At 37.3% G+C, this 26,158-nt stretch overlaps 3 protein-coding genes across 12 annotated transcripts; 1 reads left to right on the top strand and 2 right to left on the bottom strand.

The window, feature by feature from the left end:
* Window positions 1-170: 170 nt before the first annotated feature.
* On the top strand, window positions 171-14,799 carry spel1 (DNA mismatch repair protein spel1). 4 transcript variants are annotated; one of them, XM_046635216.2, is made up of 15 exons: window positions 171-346; window positions 429-478; window positions 9,742-9,865; window positions 9,977-10,233; window positions 10,356-10,523; window positions 10,609-10,797; window positions 11,043-11,437; window positions 11,944-12,158; window positions 12,367-12,684; window positions 12,814-13,035; window positions 13,175-13,407; window positions 13,486-13,577; window positions 13,763-13,985; window positions 14,104-14,196; window positions 14,324-14,799. In XM_046635216.2, the coding sequence occupies exons 1-15, from the start codon at window positions 313-315 to the stop codon at window positions 14,477-14,479; spliced, it is 2,769 nt and encodes a 922-aa protein (XP_046491172.1). In that variant the 5' UTR covers window positions 171-312; the 3' UTR covers window positions 14,480-14,799. The 4 variants fall into 4 exon arrangements, with proteins under 4 accessions (XP_046491172.1, XP_068993846.1, XP_068993845.1 ...); XM_069137745.1 differs by lacking the exons at window positions 171-346; window positions 429-478 and adding an exon at window positions 8,583-8,602; XM_069137744.1 differs by lacking the exons at window positions 171-346; window positions 429-478 and adding an exon at window positions 8,625-8,741.
* LOC124223360 (kinesin-related protein 4) lies at window positions 1,080-8,210 on the bottom strand. The gene is made up of 2 exons (XM_046635209.2): window positions 8,060-8,210; window positions 1,080-7,369 (listed from the first exon to the last, which is right to left on the bottom strand). The coding sequence occupies exon 2, from the start codon at window positions 7,351-7,353 to the stop codon at window positions 2,047-2,049; it is 5,307 nt and encodes a 1,768-aa protein (XP_046491165.1). The 5' UTR covers window positions 7,354-7,369; window positions 8,060-8,210; the 3' UTR covers window positions 1,080-2,046.
* Window positions 14,800-16,282: 1,483 nt separating the features above from the next.
* Window positions 16,283-25,878, bottom strand: LOC124223365 (death-associated inhibitor of apoptosis 1). 7 transcript variants are annotated; one of them, XM_046635229.1, is made up of 4 exons: window positions 25,674-25,787; window positions 25,112-25,217; window positions 18,881-19,794; window positions 16,283-18,428 (listed from the first exon to the last, which is right to left on the bottom strand). In XM_046635229.1, exons 3-4 carry the CDS (start codon window positions 19,730-19,732, stop codon window positions 18,069-18,071), a joined length of 1,212 nt encoding a protein of 403 aa, XP_046491185.1. In that variant the 5' UTR covers window positions 19,733-19,794; window positions 25,112-25,217; window positions 25,674-25,787; the 3' UTR covers window positions 16,283-18,068. The 7 variants fall into 7 exon arrangements, with proteins under 7 accessions (XP_046491185.1, XP_046491181.1, XP_068993847.1 ...); XM_046635225.2 differs by lacking the exons at window positions 25,112-25,217; window positions 25,674-25,787 and adding exons at window positions 22,241-22,353; window positions 23,126-23,364; XM_069137746.1 differs by lacking the exon at window positions 25,112-25,217 and having other exon boundaries at window positions 25,674-25,878.
* Between the last annotated feature and the right edge of the window lie 280 nt (window positions 25,879-26,158).

Genomic DNA, 26,158 nt, shown 5'->3' with positions numbered 1-26,158 from the left:
TTTGTATTCTAGAATACTTTGGCGACGTTTCGCGTCTTGAAATATTCAACCGAAGTACCGCCATGTATTATACAACACAATTTGAATATGGCGGTATTTGAAAAACAATCGATTAAACTCGATTCCTCAGGACAAAATAATCGATTATTTTTGATCATTCAATTCTTAAACGGCGGGAACAGCGAGGACGTCGCATGACATGATTTGTCGCCGTTTTACCGCTCCTTAAATAATCAACCAATTATTGTTAAAAAGAGTCATTGACATTTATCCATCTCTTGTTAACGGATTATTCGTAAAAAAGGGATCGAGATGGCTGTTCAACCAAATCAACAGTTCAACATGGGTTAGTAAACAACAAACATAACCACACTAATTGAAAAGGCACCATTTACTTCACACTATATAATCATTATTTTCACTTTTAGACAATGCGACGCAACAGAGCTTTGTCAGATTCTTTAAAAATCTTCCTGAAGTAAGTATTCATCATCTTACCTTGGCTCAATTTACGGTCCAAAATTAATTCCAACCTAACCACAAGAAAACTAAATCGCACTTCGGATAAACAAAATCACAGTCTGAGAGTATTTCAAGATCTGCATTGGATACTCTCCGTTCAATAATAAAAAAGTGAAGCATATTATTTGTCGTCTACTCTATTCTACTTTCAGTTTTCAAAAAAATTATTCCAGATCTATTTCTAGTGCAACTCCACAGTTTTCTCGCTAAAAAAAATATTTGTAGAGGGTATAATCATATACGTCAAATATCATTGTTAATATTGAGAATAAAGTAAATACTAACGATCGTATCTGCTAAATGAATAAGCAATGCGATGAATTGACCATAGAAAAATTGAAGAAAGAGAATCAACCTCACTATGATAAATTTCTATCTCTTTGTGGCTAATTCATTTTTACTTCAGACTGGATAAATACTGCAAACTTTTTCTCGAAGCATTTGTTTACTTTAAGTTGCACTTCGATTGCCATATTTCCTACAGAATCTTGTCTACTTCGTAACAATATTTGTTTAGAATGAGTGAGTTATGTCAGAAAATGTTTATTAAACGTTCATAATTCCAAACTTAATTTATTCATTCATTTATAAAAATTTTATAATAAAATTGAACCTTCTAGAAACATTTTAGCCAGATTCCAAATATGTCTGTTATATTGAGAAAAGAAAAAATGTAACAATTCAACTACATAGAGTTTTCGCAATTTCTTCTTATCAATTCTTGTCGAATTAAATTCTGACCACTTCGAAGCAAGATGAGATAAGTGCTCATAATTATCAATGGTCAATACCCTTACTCTGTGCTTGATGTCAGTTGATCAGATTGCTCCTTTATGTTTACAATATTTATTAAACAGAAAAAAAGTTCTCGTTATCGCATATCACTACGAATTCATTATTACTTTTTGCTTAGTTATAATTTGAGGGAATAAAGAAACAGTAGCTTAATTGTATGAAAAAATTTGTTTACTCCGTTAAACGTAAATGACAATGCATTACAATTTCTCGCATATTCATAAAATGTCATGAAATTCTTAATACTAAGTAAATGTAACGTTAATTCTTTTTACTAACGATATTTCATATCATTACTGTATTATTGATGAATAATTTTTTCCCAGACTATCGCAATAATCAATTAATACAAACATACATATACAAGCTTTGAAAACATATCAGTATTCCATTTTTTTTTTTACCATTGGTTACCTGACACTGTATACTCATTTTTGTAATAGTTAACTTTATAAAAAAAATTTATCTTCTAGTAAGAATACCTACGAAGCATCTAACGGCTTGAAAGCAAAATACAATGCAAAAGAAAAAAGTGTAATTAGAACTGTTTGTAATAACTGATGGCACACAAGATTCTTTGGTCTCACCTTTGTTAAAACATTTTACATTTATATTACTGGCAAATAGCTATGATATTACGTCTGAATTAGTTATGACTGTACAATTATAGTTGGTCGAAATGAAAGAATGTTGATAGTCAATAGAACTACAGTCATCCAATAGCACTAGTTAACCAAAGATACTCGCTGCGCGTTCTCTGGCTTTGTCTATTGTGTTACTAACTCTGTTTCTAAATCTGCGCCATAATGAGGGAGCAGCAGTTGTTGTTGGCGGAGGGACAGTTGTGGATGTAGCAATTGGAGGCTCAGTGGTTGTTGGAATTGAGACCTCGGTGGTCATAGTAGTGGGCTCTGTGGATGTAGTTGTGGGCTCTGTGGATGTAGTTGGAGCGGCGGTATTGGTAAAAATTTTTGGAACTGCGTAGGACCAAATAATTTCGAAAGGCTCCTTGTCGCCATAGACAGGTGGTAATGTTGCACTTGGATTTGGTTTAACAGTATTAAATAAATCTGGTTCATGATCACTGTTGTATGGTCCATTTGCTCCGTATGCTTCTAGAATTCTGGTTCCAATCTGAGGAATCGGTTGTACATTTTTTGGATTGACATTTGAATCGCCTGAATTCTGTTTGTCAAGTTGATTTACATGGGTGTATCTTAGAGTCGGCTCTTGGCTGGTCGTTACCTCGTTTGGAACATGCTCTACTTGCGAATCCTGCCCATGTTGTCCTTGGTTAACTTGAGGTTTATGTTGAATGCCGTAATACCTATTCCTCCGACGGCCCCCAGTTTTAGTCGGCTGAACTCGATGTGACTGTTCACTACTGTATAATTCTGTATTGGAAATTGTTTCATGACTGGGTTGATCTCCTCTGTTTGATGGGGAAGTCACAATGATTTCTGGTGCACCATTTTGTATATTAGCCGTTGATGGCTGTTCCTGTTCTGTGGAGAATTCTTGTATGTGGATTGTTCTGTGTTTTGGACGTTTTGGTTTTGGTTTTGGTGCAGGCTGTATTCCTACTTGCGCTGGGTAGTCCAATACTTGATCTTGTCCGAATTGATTTAAATTTCCATTGTAAATTCCTGAGTTACTTGTTGCTTGTTGGTTCAGATCTTCGGCCTGTTGACCTCCAACTTGAAAACGATCGAGCCCCCAATTAGTCTGCTGTCCAAAGTCTGAATTTCCACCAGTAATTTGCTGTGAGAGGTCTTCCGTTTCTTGAGTGAGACCCTGTGTTCTTTGGTTCAGGTCTTCGGCCTGTTGATCTCCAACTTGAAAACGATCAAGCCCCCAATTAGTCTGCTGTCCAAAGTCTGAATTTCCACCAGTAATTTGCTGTGAGAGGTCTTCCGTTTCTTGAGTGAGACCCTGTGTTCTTTGGTTCAGATCTTCGGCCTGTGGATCTCCAACTTGAAAACGATCGAGCCCCCAATTATTCTGCTGTCCAAAGTCTGAATTTCCACCAGTAATTTGCTGTGAGAGGTCTTCCGTTTCTTGAGTGAGACCCTGTGTTCTTTGGTTCAGGTCTTCGGCCTGTTGATCTCCAACTTGAAAACGATCAAGCCCCCAATTAATCTGCTGTCCAAAGTCTGAATTTCCACCAGTAATTTGCCGTGAGAGGTCTTCCGTTTCTTGAGTGAGACCCTGTGTTCTTTGGTTCAGATCTTCGGCCTGTGGATCTCCAACTTGAAAACGATCGAGCCCCCAATTATTCTGCTGTCCAAAGTCTGAATTTCCACCAGTAATTTGCTGTGAGAGGTCTTCCGTTTCTTGAGTGAGACCCTGTGTTCTTTGGTTCAGATCTTCGGCCTGTGGATCTCCAACTTGAAAACGATCGAGCCCCCAATTAGTCTGCTGTCCAAAGTCTGAATTTCCACCAGTAATTTGCTGTGAGAGGTCTTCCGTTTCTTGAGTGAGACCCTGTGTTCTTTGGTTCAGATCTTCGGCCTGTGGATCTCCAACTTGAAAACGATCGAGCCCCCAATTAGTCTGCTGTCCAAAGTCTGAATTTCCACCAGTAATTTGCTGTGAGAGGTCTTCTGTTTCTTGAGTGAGACCCTGTGTTCTTTGGTTCAGATCTTCGGCCTGTGAATCTCCAACTTGAAAATGATCGAGCCCCCAATTAGTCTGCTGTCCAAAGTCTGAATTTCCACCAGTAATTTGCTGTGAGAGGTCTTCCGTTTCTTGAGTGAGATCCTGCGATTGTTGATTAAAGTCCTCCGTCTGCTGGGTAAGGTCCTGTGTTTGCTGGGTAAGGTCCTCTGTTTCTTGGTTAAGATCTTGTGTTTGTTGGGTGAGATCTTCCTCTTGTGGAGAGATCTTCTCTATCTGTTGACGTCTATTGTCTTCTTTTTCATGATCGAAAAATAATTCATGCACATCTTTAAAATTTGATACATGCGGCACATAGTTTGGCTCCCCTACATCTATGGAGTGACCAGATTCTGGTTGAAGACTTTGTGTCACATCTACGGTTTGTTGGGTAAGATCCTCAGCTTGCTGGCCAAGGTTTCCTGATTCTGCAATAAATCCTTCCGTTTGTTGAGGAAGATCTTCTATCTGTTGCGTCAGATCTTGCGATTGTTGAATATATCCTTGTGTTTGTTGAGGGAGTTCTTCCGTTTGCTGTGTGAAATCCTGTGATTGTTGCGTAAAGTCGTCCGTCTGTTGGGTAAAGTCTTGTGTTTGCTGGGTAAGATCCTCTGTTTGTTGAGTAAGATCCTGTGTTTGCTGGGCAAGATCCTCTGTTTGCTGGGTAAGGTCTCCCGATTGCTCAATAACACCCTGCGATTGTTGACTAAAGTCCTCCGTCTGTTGGGTCAAATCCTGTGTTTGCTGGGTAAGATCCTCCGTTTGTTGGGTAAGATCCTGTGTTTGCTGAGTAAGGTCTCCCGATTGCTCAATAACACCCTGTGATTGTTGACTAAAGTCCTCCGTCTGTTGGGTCAGATCCTGTGTTTGCTGGGTAAGATCCTCCGTTTGTTGGGTAAGATCCTGTGTTTGCTGAGTAAGGTCTCCCGATTGCTCAATAACACCCTGTGATTGTTGACTAAAATCCTCCGTCTGTTGGGTAAGATCCTGTGTTTGCTGGGTAAGGTCTCCCGATTGCTCAATAACACCCTGTGATTGTTGACTAAAGTCCTCCGTCTGTTGGGTCAGATCCTGTGTTTGCTGGGTAAGATCCTCCGTTTGTTGGGTAAGATCCTGTGTTTGCTGAGTAAGGTCTCCCGATTGCTCAATAACACCCTGTGATTGTTGACTAAAGTCCTCCGTCTGTTGGGTCAGATCCTGTGTTTGCTGGGTAAGATCCTCCGTTTGTTGGGTAAGATCCTGTGTTTGCTGAGTAAGGTATCCCGATTGCTCAATAACACCCTGCGATTGTTGACTAAAATCCTCCGTCTGTTGGGTAAGATCTTGTGTTTGCTGGGTTAAATCCTCCGTTTGTTGGGTAAGATCCTGTGTTTGCTGAGTAAGGTCTCCCGATTGCTCAATAACACCCTGTGATTGTTGACTAAAATCCTCCGTCTGTTGGGTAAGATCTTGTGTTTGCTGAGTTAAATCCTCTGTTTGCTGAGTAAGATCCTGTGTTTGCTGGGTAAGATCCTCCGTTTGCTGGGTAAGATCCTGTGTTTGTTGGGTAAGATCTTCTATTTGTTGGGTAAGATCTTCTGTTTGCTGGGTAAGATCTTCCGTGTGCTGGTTGATATGTTGGGTTTGTTGATCAAAATCTTCAGTATTCCGTCTATATTGTGTATGATATTGGGATTGCTCATACGAGGTATGTCCACTTGCAGTATCTACACAATCAGGTCCGTGTGCCAGTCGCCCTAAATCAATACCCTGTGTACTCAGTCTTCCAGATTGAATTCTGTAATTCCTGTGATAATTATTACCGACGGTTTTATCCTGGCTCACACCATGCGTCTGTTGTGTTTCTCTATTACTATCAGCTTGGAGGTTTCGTCTGTCAATATTCGGATACTGGGACGAAGACGAAGAGGTAGTTTGAAATTGATCATAATGCTGAATGCGGCCTGGTCCTGTTCCTGCGTTATGTGATGAAGAATGATGAATTTGCTGCTCACGATTCAAATTACCAGTGGACACTTGATCTTGGTTCCAACTTTGAGACCCGTGATTGCGTATATACTCTTCCTGCTCAGACTGAGAAAGATACTGACGCTGAGTTTGCCGAGTATTTGATTCTGGGTAAATCGGTCTTTGTACTCCCCCAGCACCATGTCCATTGGTATTGTCGTACCTGCCGGTCATGTGGCCATAAGTTTGACCCCTTTGGTTTCCACTTTCTATTTGCCTATTAATACTGCTCCCAGTCTGATATACACGTTGATTTTCGCTGTCATAAGCACCGTGCCGTATTTGTTGAGAATTTAATCCCAAGTTATCATAGTTCTGTGACCCGTAGTTACCTGTCGTTGACACATGTCTGAAGTTTGTACGGTCTACAGTCGGACTTGACTGTCCGTAATTTCTAGAAGTCTGCTGCGCGTAATCGCTATTTGAGAAATGTTGACCAGTTTGATGAACCTCTCGTCCCATAGAATCAATCTGTTTCTGCAGTTGCTGTACTTCTCTTTCAAAGGTTGTAGCTCCATCAGTCCCTGAAATCAAATTTGGAATCCCGCCATCCGAGCTGTAAGTCGAGGTATAATTTTTCCTGTAGAAACGAATTTTTTGCGGTCCTGTAACAACTTGTCCTCGTTCTTCGTATACCCTGCCGTTACCTCCGTCAGTTTTATAAGTGTTAGCTGTGGTCCAATTTCCTGGCCTCAGTGATTCCTGTTCAGACAATCCTTGCTGCGTCGATCGACTGTTGAATCCGGATGTATTTTCACCAAACTGACTGCTCGTTACGCGTCGCTGTTGACTTCCTAGTCTTTCATCCTGGCTGCTGAATTGATTTGCCGAATGTAAAGAACCCTGCGAAGCGTATGAATTTTCACGGATTGCAGATTGATCGTAAGCAGAGTTCTGTTCCTGGCCAAAACTGCCCTGGTTTGCCGATTGACTGCCGTATCGAATGTTGTCAGAATCAAATCCAGATAAAGACGGTACTTCAAAACCACCTGGGTTTCCGCTGCTGTAGCTCGAGGTGAAATTTTTTTTGTAATATCTCACTCGGACTGGGCCTTGAACTTGTTGACCTTGCTCTTCGTACACCCTACCATGACCGTCAGCTGTTCGATACTGCTTCACGTCCCTCCAGTTTCCAGGCCTGGTATTATCAAAGGCTAACTGATTGTGGGGTCCACCGAGTTCACCCTCTACTTGTTGTGTCAAATCTTCCAAATTTGCTGACCTCTGCGATAAGTTGTTGCTATTTACCCAACCACTCTGCGTCTGGTAGCCACCGGTAGTATCTGATGTCACACATCTGATACACCCGTTCGGTGCTGAGAACGATTCTACGAACAGCGATATTACGAAAACAGCCACCGCTGCTGGCGCCATGCTTGAGCTTTGACCCCTGGAAATAAAAGAATTTTATTCTTATTCAAATTATGATGACAACGTAATTTATATATTGAATAAATTAAAATCGTTTCAGATTAGATATATCATTCTATAGACCGTCGTTAAACGTTATAAAAGATTTATTCACAGTCTAATGAGAATTCTTGTTTGTAATTATTTTTACAGTATATACTTTTGGCTTTTATTTACGTTATAAAAAGAATTTTGTTGATAACTTATTATTTGCTCCTTTTAATTTTATATCTGTACCGATTGAATACAAATTTCTCCTTGCAACTTTGTTTTGCAATATAACGTAACAAGAGTTTTAACCATTTTCAACAAAGAAGAATTAAATGTGTTTAAACGTATAAAAAGGAGTGAAATTCCCGCGAACAATTGCGTCGTTTCCGAGTTTTAAATTACAATAAAATGAATCACATTTCACTATTTGAATATTAAGTACCCTTGGTCAATGCGGTATTGCGTATCGAATACTTAAAATAATGAAACCATATTATGTAAAGATGTAAAGCAATCCATATTTCAAATTAAACATTAGATTTTTCATCAAATATACAGAATCAGTAAAATAAAGTCACGCATTATCAGAATTGAAAATGTAAATGATCATTAATAAAATGCAGAAAAAATAAGAAATTACTTATATAGTACAGTTTTGGATTGACGCAATGTTAATTACCTTATCACGAAAGCTCAAACTGCCACTTTCTTAGTGCGCTTTTATAATTATATCGAGGATGTTAACACTTAAACAATTCACAGATTATTGGCCGTAGCAGTCACCAGCTATTCCCTATATGAGGATCTCCCCCTCTTCGAATCTTGGACTCTTGAAAGTTCTTCTGCCGTCATTCACAGACATCTCTTCTCATTATCCGCTTGTTTACTTAGCATAATCATTTTTTATCAGTATTCTAATGTCAGTCACTATTAAAGATATTACTGGTACGTTTAATTCGCGGGAAATTATTTGTTCATAAATTCATAGAAAGCTGGATCTTCTGGGAAATCTAAAACATCCAAAAAACTTTGTATAATTAGCACATTTATTTTATTTTTTTGCTTTGTGCAGATTACGGCGACCGGTCCATATCTCAAATAATGAATAACTTGCATTTTTCATTGCCACGAATCAGTTCTATATAATTATTAGTCATACTATTATTATTCTATGAATGTCTCAATTATGATTATTATTTTACTCGTCCCGGTGAGATCCAAGGTAAAGTGCAAGGCTTGGCTTGTCCATCCAGTCATCCAGTCATGGTTTGACCGTGACATAAGCTCTCAGAAGGCAGTTTATGTATTTCTTCAATTCATTAGCTCATCGCACAACCACGAAATGATTGTATACAGTAATGGTAACTGATATATTGCTAATTTTGATGAATAAACCATTCCAAGATTCTATTTTTTCTATTTGCATTCCTCGTTTTCTGAGTAGCAGCAGTAATTATCAAAGTTCATAGCATCCTTTTATAGGTCTGTAGTAAGTTGATGTATCACTTCTTATTTATAATCGTTACTGATTTTTATCACCCTTTTTATCCACCATGTAATTGATATTTCAACATTCATATTTTACATTACTGTTGGTTTATTTTCAGTTCCATGTTCTTTTTTACCAATTCATTATTCAATTGTTGTTACTGTATTAAATATTCTAACCCCAAGTTATTTTATTATTCACTATTCAATAGAATATACAAATATTTATTTCTAATAGTTCTATTTTGTTAAATTTGACTGAAAATCATCTCCCAGTCATAAAAGTAATTAACAGATCACCCTGCAATCAAACGTTTAACAATACTCATATTGCAGAGGAATGATGAATTTTTATCTAGCTGTCTAAAAAAAAACGAAAATTCATGTCGAGAATAAATAATATTGTTTATTTCGTTGGTGAGATTTTTACAAAAATATGACTTTTACTGGATTTCTTTGATGATAGACAAACGTTTGTTCGTCGATGTCGAGATTTCCGTAAATTTGTTTTTCAGCGTAACATGCCGTAGTAATGATATGCCCTATCACCCTGTGACCTGCTGATAAATCCCGGTATAACGCCATCCGTGTCAAGGTCCACTTTCCCAGAAGCAAGCCAATAATTTATCATAAAATTATTCAGCAAATGTTACATTTTCAATCGGAATATTTATTCCTTTTACGTGTTATCGAATGCTGTCAAGGTTGAAGAATTCTTTGTTAATTAATGTGCTATATAAAGTATGTCTATACAGCCTTATTTTTCTATCGAGCAACGGTTAATGACTAGCCAAAAGTTTTTGATATTAAACAGTTATATTGTACCAAAGATGTAGAATAATATACTGATTGATTTCTTGTTTCTTCTTTCAGAAACCATCTAGTACGATACGATTTTTCAACAGGACAGAATACTATACGCTACATGGAAGCGATGCCTTGTTCGCGGCTAAGGAGATCTACAAAAGTACAGCTGGCTGCAAGATGCTCGGTGCTGGTGAGAAAAAACTTTATTACATTTAATTTTACCGTATTCAATCAACGGTAAGAAATTATTTTCACCGTGATTTATATATCCACTGTTAATCAACCAAATTCATCCCTCCAGAGCCATACAAAACGGAAGGATTGATCCTAAGCAAGTCCAACTTTGAAAATTTTGTTCGTGATTTGTTGCTGGTCAAACAGTACAGAGTGGAAGTGTTTGTTAATCAAGGATCAGGAAAGAATCAGGATTGGATTCTAGAATACAAAGGATCTCCGGGAAATTTAGTTCAATTTGAGGATATTCTGTTCAGCAATAATGATGTCGCAGTCAGTACCTCGGTTATGGCTGTGAAACTTGGTGGTGAGGCAAAAAACAGGGTAAGAATATAACAGTCGACGATAAATTTGAACAGCAAAGTTACTTGCCATTGCATCTATGCTTCATGTTATACACACAATTGTAATGGATTCTTGGATAAAATTTAATCTCGTAATTACAGATAGTCGGAGTGAGTTGCGTAGATTCAGTTGAGCGTTTAATTTCTGTTTGCGAATTTGCCGACGACGATTTGTTCTCAAACCTAGAAGCGCTTGTGATTTCCCTTGGACCAAAAGAATGCTTAATAATTCAAGGGGATGGCAGTCAAGAGTTTCAAACTTTGAAACAGGTGATGAATTTACTTTTGCTCGTCTAATAATATATAAGTAATAATGTTCTGATTACTTAACGCGACTCTCTGATAATGTCTGTAGTTAATGGAACGAAGTAACATCATGGTCACGCTAAGAAAGAAGAGTGATTTTTCAACGGATTCAATTGTTCAAGACATGAACACGCTTCTGAACTTCAAGAAAGGCCAGCAAAGAAATGCCCAGACACTTGTGGAAATGAATTTAAAAGTGGCTATGGCAGGAACATCAGCGATTATCAAATATCTTGAGGTGACTATCGGCTCTCATGAAATCAGCTCAATCTCATCAGCTGTATATGAAATTACAATATATCAAATATATGAATGAAAAAATTTCTTAGGTGGACTTCGTTAGAATTTCTTAGCTATTCTTTGCCTGAAAATTTTCACAGTGTTAGTCTCTTCTATGAAACCATCCTTACAATCAAATCAACATTAGAAATATTTATGTTTTCTAGAAAAATATTAGAAACTAACAAATCTCGTTATTTCTAGTTGACATCGGACGAAGGAAATTTCAATCAGTTCAAGGTAAAACAATTGGAACAGTCTAGATTCGTCAGATTAGATGCAGCAGCAGTGAGAGCGCTGAGCATCGAACCACGCGGCGATCTTCCTTCTGGGACAAGTACAGGCGCTCCGAATAGCATACTGAATCTCTTGGATCGATGCAGAACCCCACAAGGACACAGATTGATATCTCAGTGGATTAGACAACCGCTGCGAGACATTGCGTTGATCAAAGAACGACATGACATTGTTGAAACTTTGGTAAAAGACAACGAATTGAGGTCCTCTCTGATGGAAGATCATCTGAGACGCGTACCCGATCTTCAGCAGCTTGCAAAAAAGTTAGCCAAAAAGAAAGTCACTCTACAGGATTGTTGCAGGTGAAAAAAAAAAATTAACATTTTTTATTTCAAACAAAAATGGGCATAACTTCTATTAAGGAACTATGTACGAGTAGACAGCTAAAAAATGAGTGAATTTTAGAAATCCATATCTCGATAACCAATTATTCAATTCGATTGCCGTTTGTTTTACTTAAAAGTACGTAAATCGAGCTTCATTTATGTCTTTCCTTATTGGAATCAATTATTAGGAAGTATATCGTTTATTGACGAAACATGTCACCGAACGGAACAGTTGACGTTATTGCCAGTAACAATGCTTCTTATTACTTCTTATTACACTATTTATTTATTAATTGAATTTAATAAATGAAATATGTTAATGAAAATACCTAACGAAACTGATTAGTTTCCCAAAAATTACCCAGTTTTCTTCAGTATACTTCTATACACCCCATCTTAGAAGTCGTTTTTATTTTTAATCTCTTACGTAGTATTTTGCAGTATCATGTAATCGTAAAATTATAGATCTATTTGGTTTTCAGAATTTACTTTTGTGTCTCGCACTTGCCAGTACTCACTGAGCAATTGTGTAATGCAAAATATGGCGCGGCGATGAAGGCAATGATAGTAGATCCACTCAGAGAGCTTATTTCTGATATGGATAAGTATCAACAAATGATAGAACAAACTATTGATTTGGAAGCTGCAGAGAAGGGTGATTACATGGTGAAACCAGAATTTAATAACGATTTGCAAGGTATGAACGACTTATATAAAGCAATTTTTTAAATTTCCAGCATATGTTTAAAATTAATTTTACTCGTCGATAAATTGACAAACAAGAAAGACCTTACATATCTCTGAGCAGCCACCATGCTCGAAAGTGAAATGTGTGCTTTATACAAGAATCAGACAACTGTCGTTTATCCATATTTTTGCAATTGACAGAGTTTGCATTATTGCAGAGCTTAAGCTGAAAATGAATGATTTGGAGGAAGAAATACAAGGCCTGATCAACAAAGTTGCCACAGACTTGTCTCTTGAAGCTGGAAAAGTTCTCAAACTGGAATCGAATCAACAGTTTGGATATTATTTTCGAATAACGTTGAAAGAAGAAAAGTCTATCAGGAACAAGAAAGGCTACACAACTATAGATTCAAACAAAAGCGGCGTGAGGTTTACAAACCAGAAACTGACGTCTCTTAATGAAGACTTCATAAGCGTCAGGGATCAGTATTTGGAAGAACAAAAATCTGTCATTTCAGAAATCATCAACATCGCAGGTTTACGTAAAATTAATTCTCAACTGCACATATAAAAAAATGGCATATTTCTAACATGTGCTTAATAATCTGCTAATTTCTATATGAAAGGAAATATTGTTATAACTTCTTTCCGTTTCTTTTTTACAGCTGGATATACTGGACCAGTTCATTCCATCGGTTCTGTGACAGCTCAGCTCGACGTACTTACAGCTTTTGCATTAGCTTCAGCTAATGCTCCGAGAGCTTATGTTAGACCAGAAATGTGTTCCAGTGATGTTGGCGAGTTAAATCTCATTCAGGCAAGACATCCTTGCCTAGAACTTCAGGAAGGGGTGGATTTCATCGCAAACGATGTCAGCTTCAAAAGAGGTAACTGTAGTCAATTGAAGGGAAAAGAACTGTGTCAGTTTCAGTTGTACGTTTTTTATTTGATCAGAATAAATTTTCAAATTATACAACCAAATTTATGAATACTGTATTTTGATGATGATAAGAACTCTGTTTACAGACGAATGCACCTTTCACATAATAACTGGGCCAAATATGGGCGGAAAAAGTACGTACATTCGAACAACAGGAGTTGTCGCTCTGCTAGCTCACATTGGTTGTTTTGTGCCTTGTGATAGTGCAAAAATTTCAATACTTGATTGTATTTTGGCGAGAGTCGGAGCCGATGATTCTCAAACTAAAGGACTTTCTACCTTCATGACTGAGATGATTGAAACAGCGGCTATTTTAAGGGTATTCAAGGATCCTAGTTCTCCTTTTAGTATTCGCTCAACTAAGACTTTCTTCTAACACTGTGATTGCTTGTTTTAGACTGCAACGTCTAACTCTCTTGTCATAATCGACGAACTTGGTAGAGGAACTTCCACGTATGAGGGTTGCGGAATAGCTTGGTCTATAGCCGAGTGAGTGTTTCACGTTTGAGTTGTGATTTCATTGGTAGAGTTTTCAGAATTATGTAAATTATTCGCAAATAAGACATCTGTGCATGTTCCTGAATTACCAGCCTTTCTCTGTTACCCAATTCCCAAAGGACAAGTAAATTTATTATAGATGTATACCTAATATCTTCTCTTTTTTATCTCCACAGTCATTTGGCCACAGAACTCAAACCTTACTGTCTCTTCGCTACTCATTTCCATGAAATAACGAGGCTAGCAGAAGATGTACCAACAGTAAAGAATCTCCAAGTAACTGCAGTTGTCGGAGACAACAAGCTCACTTTACTGTATCGCGTTAAACCAGGTGTTTGCGACCAAAGTTTCGGAATACACGTTGCTAAAATGGCAAACTTTCCAGACGATGTTGTGGAGGTGATAATCACGTTCACATAAACAGCATGTTATAAGATTGAAATTATATTAACATAATTATAAGTAACATTGACAAGGAATGTATCTGAATTCTGGAAAATTCATATTCTCGTTACAGGCCGCTGAAAAAAAACTGATTGAATTGGAAGATTGTCAAAAAATAACTTTTGAAGGCTCGGATGATCCAGCAGCTAGAAGAAAAATTATAAAAGTAAATCTATCAAACGCATAGCTGAAAATAACATAAATAGTTCACAGTATAAAATCTAAGTTTAGCAACACTTTTAATTTACAATGATATGGGAATATTTTTAATTTGTTGTGCAATTTTTTTTTAGGCTGGAGACGAGCTGATCGCAAATTTTGCAGCCAAATGCAAAGCACTCGATCCATCATTAACGAAGCCAGAAATTGAAAACAAAATTCAGTTATACAAAGAAGAGATTCTTTCTCACAACAATCCTTATATAAATGCACTGTTGTCGAGTCCGTGAAACGATTGACATTTCGGGCGCTCGGTAAGGAATACAAATAAAAAAGCAAGAGACGAGAAGACCAGTAAGGTAAAAAACTAGTACCTACTATTTCAACGTATAGTTTAGCTTTTTTCACGTAATGCAACCTCGATATTTATTTATTTTTTTAAAATTTTACTACTGATTCTTTACAATTTTGTAGAAAATATCGAGGAAAAATGTTGTTTTCCACTTGGCTGTCATAATATTATTATTATTATTATTAATATTAGATCACTGTTCCTGTACTTAATATTTTTGTATTTTGAAATAAAATATACAAGCTGTAGAAACCTGTACGTTACAAATTTATTATTAGTTTGTTCGACGGGAATTAATACCTATCATTGAGGCAATTATATACATGATATGTTAATATAAACTCGTACGCTTTGTAAACTGTTCGTTTAAAATCAGTTGCCTTTTAAAGCTTGCCGAGCTGTAACACCCGCGTCACGAGTATGAGTAATCGCAATTACTTCTTCCAAGAAGACTTCGATTTGCAGTTGTCAGGAGCGATGTTATTAACAACGAATGCAGGAAGATAAATAAAACGCCTGTACAGTTATGAATTTGACCTAATGAAAGAATGAAAGAATGAAAGAATTTTTTTTTTATCACCATATTTAGAGCTAAACAGCTAAAACAGAATTTTTAGCTCTAAATATGGTGATAAAAAAAAAATTTTGTAGAGAATTTAATTTTCTACAAGCCGTTTTTGATGATTTTTACCCAAACTTAACTACTGAGACAAATTAAAAAAAAAAACCATAATTTTATCGAAAAATTAACTTCAATTGGCCGTCGGCACGTGTTATTTTTGTTTAAATCGCAAAAGCAAAATTTTCCCCGTAGTTTCTCATCAGAAGGAAGGATTTTTTCGGGCGCCGCAAAGATTTTAATTTTTAACGACCACACTAATGCACATCTATCTTATGTAGTATGTACAATATATCCGTCAATATTGCATCCATTCACGTGATTATTCGAGCTGAAACGAAATCATCCGTCTTGTTAATCAGGGATAGCAGTAATGGACAATTGTTTTGAAAGTTTGTGTTAAATTGAAAGAGATTTTGATGAGAAAATAATTGCAAAACAATCCCAACAGTGGGCTGTAGAAAATGACCTGCGTCAGTTAGCGTGAATGAATTCCTTGTACTGGATGAGATCACGGGTTAAGTTTCTCCGTGAGTAGCCTACGCCCTTCGTGGGAAAGGAATGCAGCCAAGGGCCGACCAAACCAGTTTATTATGATGCTGCTGCGTTAGTGTGCTGCATACTGGTTTGGTCGGCTACGTTTTTCAGCCCTGAAGGAAAAAATGATCATTGGAATGCCAGAGGTCTGTGGAGTACTTGAAACATTCTTCATTTACCGCACAACAATATCTTCTATGTATTCGTGGATTTTTACCTGGCTTAGAAACCTTAGAATAGTACCCAGAAACAATTTAGCAAGAATTTCCACTAAAGTTCTGTTTTTTTCTCCGTGAGAACATGGACGAGCAATAATAGTTATACCAACCTTTCTTATCAAAGTGCGCAAGCTAACATTGCCTTGTATTAATTATCAATAGGGAGAGAAAATATTAAATTGTTTGAGAAATTAAATCTTACATTTCGGTGCCAGTCAGATAGTATATAAACTATAATTTTCAACTAAAAATCAGTGGAGCATAAGCATTGAGGTAGCTTAATAAACACGACTGTGGTCAGTGGTTATTATTATTATTATTTACCAAAACCGGTGTTGTTATCAAAGAAGTATGAAAATCAAGAAAATTCTGTTTCGGTATTTATTTAAATGTATACGAATACAAGATTATACTTAGTGTAGTCATATAGTATAGATATACATTTTTGATAATTACACAGTTGAAGGTAATTCACTAAATATAATATGTCGCGAATAATTTCTGATTTCGATATTCCTAAATTTATATTTATAGTACATGAAATTAATAATACTGTTTTTCTACGACAGGTTATATGCGTTTATTTATTCATGAAAAAAAAAAGTATTCGCGCAATTTGTTATTCTATTAAAACCAAAATATTATTACCCGGCATACCATCTTGTGCACTTATGAGATTGTATAATTCGTTAATTACTGATAGTTGAAAAAGCTATTAAAAAAGGTCCTTATTAAATTTGGGACTTCTAAGTGTTTATATTCTAAGTATGGTTATCGAGCCATTGACGAACTTTCTTTGCTTGTTATACTTAATAGCTAAAATTATTCACAGTTTCAGTTTTACGAGTTACTATGTTTCATAGCGACTGTGATATTTTTTAAATATAAATTGTTAATACTACCTAGTTTGAAGTGCTTTCAGTGGGCGTTTTATTTAGATATTAAAGTGTATTAAAATACCGTTTGTGTGATACTATATTCCTTTTTCGGTGTCCCTTGGAACATGGATCCAACTCCCGCGAATAAAAGCCTTAAATTATTGAAGCAGCAGGAAAAAAAAAAAATAAATAAAAAAATCATCAATTAAATAATTGCTTAAATGCTTAATTATTAAGGTAGATCAAAAGTTAATAATTTATTTACTGTACAGTTGGTTCAACGTGTACAGTTTGATCTTGTTTATTTTGCACTAAGTGCTTACTAGAATGATACCGCAAATGCCAGTTGGTAATATACAGGTGAGTGTGAATGCTTTTGAAAATTTAATTCTCTCTCCTATGTTTTTGTATCACTACGTTAAATAAAAAAAAAAATTCTAAACCAAAATAATATTCCGGGTGGTAAGTAATTACCAATCACAATTTCTCATGAGATCATTGTGCTTTGAATATGTACATAGTCAAGAGTCAAGTTGCTATTTTTCCCCATTTAAAGTGAAAACACATTTTTTTGAAAAAAATAAATAAAATAAACATAATGTTGTTCATGTTACTTTGTCCAATTGCCTTTGTTTTCCGAATCACATATAATTGCTACAGAAATCTCATTACCGAAATAGTGTTATGTGCAGTATGAATATAAGCCATGAACATTACATCAAGGATCGGTTAGTATAAAGGTATAGCGAGAATGATATTGTTACTGATTTTGTTAACATGTTAGTGTTTTCACAAGCAGTTGTAATTTTTCGCCGGAGGCACAATTACATATTTGATACGAAATGTATCTCAATCACAAACAATGTACCGAATATGCTGAAGATTACGAATTTTTTCTTCTTTTTCTTTAGATACAAAATATATAAACTTCATCAAATTTTCAGAGAAAAAGAAAAACGAATTCGGGACACAGAGAAAAAAAAATATTGTTTTGAACGGAATAAAAAAAACTAAAAGAAAAGAAACATAAAAGATGACGCGTCTAATGTTTTAAAGCAAGACTGATCAATCCGAACTTCCAGCTCTCAGGATCTTGATTGACAATAAGAACAGCTGGCAACTAAAGAAAATAAATCACAAAATGTCTTTGAACTTTGATGAACTGTGCCTTCACTTCATTGATATGCCAAGAGTCATGTCTTGGCGAAAGGTATAGTAATGCTAGACATTATTCTGGCATTTTGTTGAATTTATAGTTTATTTTATGATGAAAAGCTATGAAATGTAAGCCCGCACAGTCATTGTGAAAGGTTTCCGGCATACTGCACAAGTTGTCAAACTTGGCGCGCACTTGACACAGGCTACCATGTGCCCACAAGGTAAAAATACAACTCCCAGTTCTTCCGTGTAGCAAATTTTGCAAAGCCTTCCGTCATCCGCTCTCTTTTCATCGTTCTCCAGGTTGTGATGCATAGAACCCTCGCTTTTATGTGGTCCCAACTCTAATGAACCACTTTTACTACAACTTTCTCCAGATTCGCCAGTCTCAGCAATTGGACAATGTTCTTCAGGCTCAGCTTCTATAGGCCTCTCCACCTTCTTTATGCAGTTTGGTAGAGTCAAGTTCTGCGCTTCCTGGAAGCAGAATGAATTACTTGATAAACAGTAGCCTTTCAAGTTTGCGTCCGGCTATCATTTTCTTTTGAAAAAAGTATTCAAGAACTCACATGAGATAAATAAGTCTAAAATATTTAGACCCACTACAATGAATATTCTCTTCTGTGCACTTTGTGAAAGGAAACGTACATTCTTACTGAACTCCAACTTTAACAGGCACTTTGTATTTCAAACTTTTAACTTCTACAAACACCCTGGATATTAGTTTTTCCCGCTCCAACGATGCTTTCACAATCTTACAAAGTGGTGCAATGTAAGTGAAATGTTTTATAACAGTGAAAAGAAAATTACAAAATCACGAAATGGCAAATAGTGATACACGCTTTTTCTCCAAAAGTGATTGATTTAATGACCCTCGGCATAAAAATATTTTTTATTTGACAGCAGAAGGTGCAAGTTATAATATTCACCTCGGCTGAAGGCTGTTCCCTGGTGAGACCTTTGACTTGGTCAATGAAGGCTTGTCCTTTTACCATGAATAGATAAAAGCACTTGGAAAACCAGTGGGCGTGTTGTTCCCATGCATTGTCAGTTGGCTCCCAATCTTTAAGACCGCCACCACAGTAGTAGCAGAGTGTCTGATCTCCTTTGCCAGTGTAGAAAAATCCTGCATCAGCCAATTCCTCTTTCGTCTGTCTCATAGATTTTGGCCAAAAGTTGAAGGTCCTTAGCCTTGCGTCGCGGCTGACATATTGTGGATGTTTGGGCTCCTTGGGCATACCGATCCCCCAGCTCCCAAGGGTTGCAGTGCTTACGGTATGCTGAAGGTTCGGTGGGGATGAGCTGAGGTTGGGTCCAAGTTCCGACTCAACATTGAATCCATAGGGGCCACAGACGTCTGTAGTTCGAGGAGCAGAAAAAATGTTTGCACCGTCAGTGCCGTAAGGTACATTACCGCACGGTAATCTCCTGACAAATCTGCATCTTTCGGACCATCTCTGGTGTTCGAATTGAGGATCGTCACCCTCGACCCACTTGCAAATTTCAATTTTACATTCGAAACACCTTACTTTATCACCTTCGTTGAGATAGTAAAACCCGGCCTCCGCCAATCTCTTCGGATCCATGAACCTGACCGGCCAATTTGCGAAGCTTCTTCTACGCGCAGATTCAAACCGGAAATCATTACGATCGTCTGTTTCATCGGGAGGTTCACAACGTAACGGCGGCAGGGGTGGTTGACAGCAACGCCGCGAGTCTCTGAACCCGGACGTGTTCATCGCCGAGTACTCACCATAACGAGACTGATAGCAATCAGTCATTTGAAGGCAGTTAAATGTGCAAAGAATGTGTTGAAGACAATCTTTGTGGTGCTTACCTGAATCTGAAGACAAACAAGAAGAAAACTAATATTATTATTATTGCTCAAGCGGTGCATTCGCATCTCTGTCTACTCGAATCCCCACCTTTCTCTGTGTATTACTCATTGTGTGCTTATGTCATTCCTCTTTTGATTCTAGTATATCATCTTTGTTTGTTCTAACAACGTTTTGGACTTGCAGTAATTGGTGTTAAGTAGAAGAGAAAAAAAAAAATATTCAATTGAAATTTTAACGGATTGAAAATGAGCAAAAAAGACTCTTGCTTGCTTTCAGTCCGAGTTTTAGAAGTCCGAATCTGCATTAACGGTTTTTCTTTGTCGTTAAATTAGCACAGGCCGACACAGTCCGTATCATCGCTTTTGAATAAATCGCCGCAGCTGCTTCTTTCTACAATAAAGCGAACCCCAGGAATCAAAAACGTACTTTGTGTGACCTTTCTTTAGTTTCCGGTACTTGGATAAAAATTAAACGACAATAACATGTATGCATGTACAAAACATACGTCCGCATCCGGGGCAAAAATGATGTACGACTAATTTTTACGCAAAGAGGCGCTGGAAGGGATCGTAATAGTGGTACAGAAGGGTTGAGGAGGGGATCGGGGGGGGGTGGGGATGGGGGAAGAGCTTGAATGGGCGGACACGGCCAACTTTTGCCTTTGTCAATACACTTACCGCGATCTCGCAATTATAAGGTGTTGTAAGAAAAGATATAATAATGATAATAACAATAAAAATAAAAAGAAAATAAAAAGTAAATAGGTTGTCTAGCGGCGACGGAAAGAAACAATAAACTTACGGTAATTTTGAAATTTGTTATTGTTCCAGAGACGTCATCGGGCACGATAAATACGTAAGTAGAATGATCGATGACCGAGGTGAATTTACAATGAATTTATCAATGTTTTAAAACCGCAGAACGCGCGAGGACTCGGGTACTTCCATGTCGGGTATGCGGCTATGACGATCGCGCTTCGCGCAGGCCTTACAAAGCGGAGAGAGAGCGGGATCGAGTGGTGCGGTTGTGTGAAACTACCGCCTGAATTTGCCTGGCGTCTCGTTCTCGTACTCTAGGTTGTACAGCGGTCGTGAGGCGCCTGGGCGAGCGTACGACGCGTAGCGGCGGGCTTGTACGTATATAGGCGCACACACGCACGAAGCCTAACAAGAACAGAAAGTTTTCGATCCGGCAACGTTGCCAAACTCTCGAGTTCGTCCGTGGGTAGTCAGGATGCGTCCTATCAACCATATCAAGACCTTTTCTCTCTCACCTCTCTCTCTCTCTCTCTATTTATACAACAATTTTTATCGCATACTCTGTAGATGTTTTACTCACCGTTGTTAGTAAAAACGTTACATATTTTGCAGAAGAACCGGACAAGTAATAAAATTTCCGACAAAATCACTCGATTTATCATAGATTTTTACCGTATGTGACCTATACGCCTGTGTTATCCGCTGTATTCCGTTCTCAATTCGTAGAACTACTACAAACGTATACCTACTATGTATGGATATGGATGGTTAATGGGAATATACTTATATGGGGTTTATAACCCAGCATTGTGGTATTTTGCTAATGTTCAGCAAATACGGCTTATTTTTTTCTCTATCTTTTTTTTTCTTTTCTTTTCATTACGGAATCCCACGCAGAACAGAATCAAGTTTACGCGCATTTGTTGATCCGTATATAGCGATTACCTCGACTCTAGATATAAATAATGTTGGATAAAATGAGTTCGGAGAAAAAAAGGTGACCTTTACCAGTCACGGTGCCGATTAAATTTGACACTGTCCTTCCAACTACGCTGGTGTTTTACATCTCGGTTAAATAAAATATACGATTAATGTTCAGTGATTATGAAAGACTCGACTTTTTCTTGTTTCGAAATATCTACGAGAACGTTGGTAATAGAGAAAAAATATGGAAAATATACATTTATATATTTTATTTCCTTATTTATAATTTTTGTGGTATATCTGGTGAGTCAGAGTTGAGGAAAACCGATTTCACTTCTACGTTTAACAGCATGATACAATTTCCAGGATAATTATTTCGAAAAATTACAACGACGATAATTTCAGTCGGTTGCGAAGCAGATTACAGAGTTCTTGAGCTCTGTAGTCACAAACCTATCCCGACGTATCATTCCCCTACCAACAGGATGTGAAAGCGTTGTGTGTGTAGAAAATGTTATATCTCCGCATACCACGGCCCGGGATTTCTTTCTGTGAGACGAGATCATGCCGAGGATGAATGTTGCATGCATGTAAGGCATACGGTAGATATGTATTTACAAGGGTATATAGACGACCGATTGATGAACGCTGACGTTCATTAGTTACCGGTAGTACATGAAACGATATAACAACAATCAGGAAATGATTGCAAAGGAATGAAAAGAAACGATATGGCAGAATGCATGATTTCATTACGCATATCACCAACCGGCAGGATTTCGATGACGTGGGCGATTATTCAGAATCTCGTGAAGCCTCGACAATGTGTGCAACCAACGGTATAGCTGTGTTTGTGTGTGCGTGTACAGCTGCCTGCCTTGTCTATAACAATAATGATACGAGCCAGGCTAAGTTATTTACATTCACCGCGACGTGACGTCGAGTCACACGCTCTCATACACGAGGTACAAACGCACGAACGGAGTCGAGCGTAGGTACAAAGGCCCCATTGACGGGTGCTGGGAAGCCCAACGGAAAGGGTCTCAGTTCGAGGAAAAAAAAAGAGGAATTCCTTTCCCCCTCCCTTCCTGCCCACCCTCGAGCTTCATTGAATTTTGAAATGGCGGGTGCATGTTCGAGCGTCGAAAAATCGTTAACTAACGAATGGATAGCAGATAGCGTAACCACTATCGCGAAAGATTGAGAACGAAACTACACCATCTGTCGTTTCGACGTAATTTCTGATTCCGTTCGATATTTCGACGGGTGATTTTGTATGCGGACAAAGCGATTATCGACGTATCGACGATAAGGTGTGAAGTGTCATCGATATGAGCTGTAGACTGTTCTCAAGAAAATAATATTTTTGGTTTGATTATCTTGACGTTTCTTCGAATCTATCGGTCACGGCTCGAAGTTTGTTTAATTGACTGGAGATTATATATATACCGAGTCTTTTGGTATTTAACACAAAGGCTGTTCAAACTGGTAATTTTAACATCGTGGAGCGCGATAAGTTTTTTATTTGCCGAGTATAGCGAATATTTGTATGACACACCCAGCTGGCGGCGCGTTATGATCACTCAACTTCCGGCGGATATAATAATTTTATAACCGCGATTTTAAAATAGTATTATAGGCCATGCAAGCTTACCGTGAGGCGAACACGAGCAACGAACGCGATCGTTTCACTATGCTGCAGTTCAACGAGTCACTGAGGAAATCGTGGACTTGTAACACAGCACGAACATTCACGCGGGAAGGTTTTTGAGTAAATATTTCCGTGTGCTCGATCGCTTTTAGTTCTGTTTTACCGACGTCGACTGGGATCGATAAGACGGACCGCAAAGTTCTCGTATCGGTTATAAGTCGGAGCATGCGATCGTTCGACCCTTCTGGACCAGCACAAATCGCCCTAAAAATCGATTTTCCCCTGTGCTCAATTTCTGCGAGTATCGACTGTTCTACTTTGAATCATTCGAATAATACGACATTGAAATATGATCGGTTGTATTTTCCATGTACTATTTCACACAAGCGCAATATAACGCGTGTTTATTTGACGCTATTCTTAGTATTATCATTTCATTCGCAAAATCACAGCCTTGTTTAAACTACTTTGCATGTGATAATTAGTAGGTACAAGACCTTGCGCATTAACAGATGAACCAGGTCTGCGGCTGTAGGACTTAGATAATGAAAATGAATGCGAATGAGTAATACGATTAGCGAAAATATCAGCTTTATTTACGAAGATATGTGGTCAGATATTGTACATCCGGTAAATTCCTCGTTATTCGTTCGTCATTGTATGCATAGAAAATATATAATATATTTCGGGGTCATTCACTCACAATCAGCTGTATAATCTTGCACAAATTCCAATATTCGTTATCGCACTGCGGTAGAATTTTTATCTACAATATTATGTACTGGAAAAAATCCGCAGTAAAATGATGACTTACCTATCTGCAATTCTTTGTGAATTTTGAACATTATATTTTTACAAATCAAATTATATTTTACATTTCTCAAAATAGTTGATCGACTGTTTATTTGTCTTCCTTAATGTTTCTTGCAATAAACCGTTTTCAAAAAAATATCGGAAAAAACAAATGACATGCGTCCGTGCACTCCGTGACTGGCTCTACGATTATACAATCACACTTAATATCAACTACGTCAGCAACACATAGATAGATATATGTAAGCTACAGAAGGATTAATTATTCGCTTTGTATAATAGACGCAATATAATCGTAATAGATGAAAAATCATTTATAAATGACGTGGAAACGATCCAAGGGGCATCAGGTGTCTTTTATGCAATATATTGAAGGATATTATTATATTTTCGCGAGTAAAGCGATTAAAGGCGGAAATTGCGAAAATAAATATAAATGAACGAAGCGGCAATATATTGCGTATCACAATTTCTTAGAATCGACCGTCATCAGCTCATTTCAAGCGATGTCTTTATATTCATTGTCCTTGGGCCCCTCCCGTCTTTTTTGGCGCTCGAATTATACTTCGAGGTATGTCGATGTATTCATCATTCAAAAATGACGCCGTGCAAGAATATCGCGTAATTTCCGTCCCCACAACGGCAGTCAGTGCGGTTATCAAATGAAGAAAAAACAGATCATCTTGTCTTGTTAATAATCATATTTTCCTGAGCTTTATATATTAAATTAAAAATATGGTATGCTCGACAGCGATAGGAACGGATGTGGAAGGCGCCACACCCTGATACTTAACCGAGATATGAACACATGAACAGTGGTTGCGTCTCAAAATATCCGTTAATATTGTGAGCATGAAAGTTCTCACGTACGCCCTGCTTTTTATGTAATCCTGTTGTAATCACCTCGTTATCAATTTACAATTTTAATAATAAAGCGCACCTATCGCCCGGCGCTAATCTCTGGATCGCCTAACTACGCGCCTGCCTTTAATCAACGCCGCGTGCACACTGAAAGCATGTATTTTTTGGATATACCTAAATGTCTAAACTTTGGTCGATTTTCTCATCGGTCCTACGAGATTCTTCAATTTTTAATCATTATTTCATATTTTCGGAGCTAATTATCACACAATTATGATAGATTTTAGGCTATCGATCAAAAAGTTGACACCTTACCACGTGAGTCGCGGGAGAATTGATGTTGGTCGTTACGGCAGAATTTGAAATTCGAACAATTTCAAACCACGATCCGCTAAACGGCAGCACGAGAAACAAAGATCCGCTGCAAATATAAATAATAATGCTTATTATCTCAGTAAATTTTTTAATCAATTTCCCTCAATTTTCCTGCTTTATAGTTTAGCCACTGTTGAACTTTTAGTGAAATTGAAATGGAATCACTAATAAATTTTTGCAGTTGGCTAGAAATCGAGAGCTTTCAAGTATAAAAAATATTAAGAATAAAATCGTTCTGAAGATTGAATTTGAGAGTTTGACAAAAAAAAAAATAAATACATAAATAAATCGAGCCGAATACGCAAAACTTTTATTTTTTTATTTAACAGTACAACACGTTTATAATATGTAAAATAAAAATATTTCTAGTGCATTGACGTAATTTTTGTACGAAATGTAAAGCGAAGTTCCTTCATCACATCTCTTTCCCATTTTTTTCAATCCATGCGCATATAATATATACAAAGTATATTAATTGAGATTGAAGAATCGTTGTACTTACTGATGCGATCCAGAAAAAAGTCGAATTCACAAAAAAGGAAATTAAAAGGTTGTAAACATACAATTAATTCTAAACACTTGTGTACCCAGTGACTGAATGACAGTACAACAAGAGCGCCGTATTTATGTGGTACACTGCCTGATAACCACACAATACAACGTCTGGTATTTGCGGTGTGTGTGTGAATCATATTCACGAAGAATTATTTGAAATTTTATTCCGAATCGACAATGGTCTTAATCTTATAATTGCTTATTTTCGTATTCTTAGCACCATTGGCAGCATAATTGTAATAGCATTGTGGTATAACAGTTCAATTTTGCTAAAAAAAAATGATTGATTAATAAATTATTCATATAACGAAATTGATCTTTCAGTTTCGAGACTTTTGCAATATCAGCGTATTTCTGTGAATGTCCTGTACTTTTTCCTCTAAGGCATATTGTAGGAAAATTTCAAACAATCGCGGAATGTTGCTAACGACT

Source organism: Neodiprion pinetum, chromosome 7 (genome assembly GCF_021155775.2).
Source record: "Neodiprion pinetum isolate iyNeoPine1 chromosome 7, iyNeoPine1.2, whole genome shotgun sequence".
Taxonomy (NCBI): domain Eukaryota; kingdom Metazoa; phylum Arthropoda; class Insecta; order Hymenoptera; family Diprionidae; genus Neodiprion; species Neodiprion pinetum.
Note: the sequence above shows the minus strand (reverse complement) of the source record. Positions and strands in the feature narration are given on the sequence as shown.